This window comes from Salmo salar, unplaced genomic scaffold (genome assembly GCF_905237065.1).
Source record: "Salmo salar unplaced genomic scaffold, Ssal_v3.1, whole genome shotgun sequence".
Taxonomy (NCBI): Eukaryota; Metazoa; Chordata; class Actinopteri; order Salmoniformes; family Salmonidae; genus Salmo; species Salmo salar.
Genome location: NW_025548793.1, coordinates 79,795 through 83,237, shown reverse-complemented (window position 1 = coordinate 83,237; position 3,443 = coordinate 79,795). Strand labels below are relative to the sequence as shown.

At 43.5% G+C, this 3,443-nt stretch overlaps 1 protein-coding gene across 1 annotated transcript; it reads left to right on the top strand.

Annotated features, from left to right (window-relative positions):
- Nucleotides 1–758: 758 nt before the first annotated feature.
- Nucleotides 759–2,742, top strand: LOC123733301 (bromodomain-containing protein 4-like; the record flags this gene model as incomplete). Its single annotated transcript, XM_045712755.1, has 3 exons — nucleotides 759–834; nucleotides 1,016–1,235; nucleotides 2,459–2,742. Coding segments are annotated over 3 exons (365 nt in total), but the record flags the coding sequence as incomplete, so codon positions are not given.
- Between the last annotated feature and the right edge of the window lie 701 nt (nucleotides 2,743–3,443).

Here is a 3,443-nt window from a genome sequence, read left to right as displayed (position 1 = left end):
TATCGGTCGTCCAGGACAACTAGCCAAAGCCTCATTAGATATCGGTCGTCCAGAACAACTAGCCAAAGCCTCATTAGATATCGGTCGTCCAGAACAACTAGCCAAAGCCTCATTAGATATCGGTCGTCCAAAGGAAGTCTGTAGACGGGAGTGTTTATGCGTCTATACAGAACAACTGGCGTAATTTCCCGGACTATTAAGCGCACCTGAATATAAGCCGAACCCACTGAATTTAAAAAAAAAGTATTATTTTGAACATAAATAAGTCGCACATGTCTATAAGCCGCAGGTGCCTACCGGTACATTGAAACAAATTAACTTTACACAGGCTTTAATGAAACACGGCTTGTAACAACAATAAATAGGCTTTAAACGAAACACAACTACAAAATGAGGATGTGATTTGCTCGGGTTTCCCAAAAACATGATTTGCTGGTTGGGGTAAGTTTCTCAAAAGCATGTGAAATCACAAAAAAAAAGTGTCTGGACCCTTACTATGAAATTCAACTTACATAAATAAAATAGATTTAGTTGTAAAAAAAAAGAATAACTTCTCCTGTAAGGCAGTGTTGAAATGAGGTGAAATGTCTTTAAAAAGTGGGTGTTAACGAAATGTCTGTGTGGCACTCTTCCCCCTCCCACTACACTTTCTCCCTCCCCTCCCAGGATGTGAAGTTAAAGAACATGGGTTCTTGGCCCAGCGTTCTCAGTCCACCCCCGCCTCCGCTGTCCGCTCCTCTAGCGACAGCTTTGAACAGGTCCGTCGCGTCGCCGAGAGAAGGAGAGAGAGAAACAGATAAAAGCACAGGCCAGGAGAGAGCAGGAGAAACTACGGTAAGAGGGAAGGATAGAGGGAGGGAAAGGGAGGAGGAGGAGGAGGAGGAGAGGGAGAAGACCTCTCAGCCGAGGTAGAAACTATGGTGAGAAAAAAGGGAAGGATGGATAAAGGGAGAAGCTCATTCTAGCACCCCATCTAAGCTCATCCCCCTCTGACACTCCACTTTCTCTTCTCCAGTAGCCGTGACGACGAGGACCCTGTGGAGCAGCAGGGGAGGGGGCGTGTCCAGGAGGACACTCGCCGTCGCCAGGAGCAACTTTCGCCTCAACCCCTCCCGCCGACTCCCCACAGGCCCCTCCCACTCAACAGGCCACACCCTCGGCCGCAGCAGAACGCCATGGACCAGCAGAGGGAGCTGGCGAGACGCCGCGAGCAGGAAAGGAGGAGGAGAGAGGTGGTAATACTTTATAGCAGTAATACTACTATAATACTAACATGTTATACTAGTATAGCAGGAGAGAGGTGGTAATACTTTATAGCAGTAATACTACTATAATACTAACATGTTATACTAGTATAGTAGGAGAGAGGCGGTAATACTACTATAATACTAACATGTTATACTAGTATAGCAGGAGAGAGGCGGTAATACTTTATAGCAGTGATACTACTATAATACTAACATGTTATACTAGTATAGCAGGAGAGAGGCGGTAATACTTTATAGCAGTAATACTACTATAATACTAACATAAAATACTAGTTTAGCAGAAGAGAGGTGGTAATACTTTATAGCAGTAATACTACTATAATACTAACATGTTATACTAGTATAGCAGGAGAGAGGCGGTAATACTTTATAGCAGTAATACTACTATAATACTAACATGTTATACTAGTATAGTAGGAGAGAGGCGGTAATACTTTATAGCAGTGATACTACTATAATACTAACATGTTATACTAGTATAGCAGGAGAGAGGTGGTAATACTTTATAGCAGTAATACTACTATAATACTAACATAAAATACTAGTTTACCAGAAGAGAGGTGGCAATACTTTATAGCAGTTATACTACTATAATACTAACATAATATACTGGTATAGCAGGAGAGAGGTGGCAATACTTTATAGCAGTAATACTACTATAATACTAACATAAAATACTAGTTTAGCAGAAGAGAGGTGGTAATACTTTATAGCAGTAATACTACTATAATACTAACATGATATACTGGTATAGCAGGAGAGAGGTGGCAATACTTTATAGCAGTTATACTACTATAATACTAACATAATATACTTTTCTAGCAGAAGAGAGGTGGTAATACTTTATAGCAGTTATACTACTATAATACTAACATAATATACTTTTCTAGCAGAAGAGAGGTGGTAATACTTTATAGCAGTTATACTACTATAATACTAACATGTTATACTAGTATAGCAGTAATACTACTATAATACTAACATGATATACTGGTATAGCAGGAGAGAGGAGGAGAGAATCATCATAAAGATACTTATTAATATATGTATATTCTTGTTATATTATGTATATTCAGTTATATTACAATAATACAGAGGAGAGGTAGTTTAGCTGAGAAGAGATGGGAAAGATTAACACTGCATCTAATTCCTCTCTCTCTCGCTCTGTCTCTCATCCCCTCTCTCTACAGATGGCGGACACCATTGACATCAACTTCCAGAGCGACTTGATGGTCATCTTTGAAGAGAACCTTTTCTGAGAGAGAGATTGAGAAAGGAGGAGAGGGAGAGAAAGAGATATGAACTCTACCTTATCCCACCATGGCTGGGATTTCACACACAACACCCTCCCTCCCTCTGATTAGAGACCCCAGACCAGGATGTGAGCTCCAGAGACTTGAAGGAGACTGAGGTGAGGTACAGTAATAAGGAGTAGCCCTCCCTCCCTCCCTCTGATTAGAGACCCCAGACCAGGATGTGAGCTCCAGAGACTTGAAGGAGACTGAGGTGAGGTACAGTAACAAGGAGATGCCCTCCCTCCCTCTGATTAGAGACCCCCAGACCAGGATGTGAGCTCCAGAGACTTGAAGGAGACTGAGGTGAGGTACAGTAATAAGGAGTAGCCCTCCCTCCCTCTGATTAGAGACCCCAGACCAGGATGTGAGCTCCAGAGACTTGAAGGAGACTGAGGTGAGGTACAGTAATAAGGAGATAGCCCTCCCTCCCTCTGATTAGAGACCCCAGACCAGGATGTGAGCTCCAGAGACTTGAAGGAGACTGAGGTGAGGTACAGTAATAAGGAGATGCCCTCCCTCCCTCCCTCTGATTAGAGACCCCAGACCAGGATGTGAGCTCCAGAGACTTGAAGGAGACTGAGGTGAGGTACAGTAATAAGGAGTAGCCCTCCCTCCCTCCCTCTGATTAGAGACCCCAGACCAGGATGTGAGCTCCAGAGACTTGAAGGAGACTGAGGTGAGGTACAGTAATAAGGAGATGCCCTCCCTCCCTCCCTCTGATTAGAGACCCCAGACCAGGATGTGAGCTCCAGAGACTTGAAGGAGACTGAGGTGAGGTACAGTAATAAGGAGATGCCCTCCCTCCCTCCCTCTGATTAGAGACACCAGACCAGGATGTGAGCTCCAGAGACTTGAAGGAGACTGAGGTGAGGTACAGTAA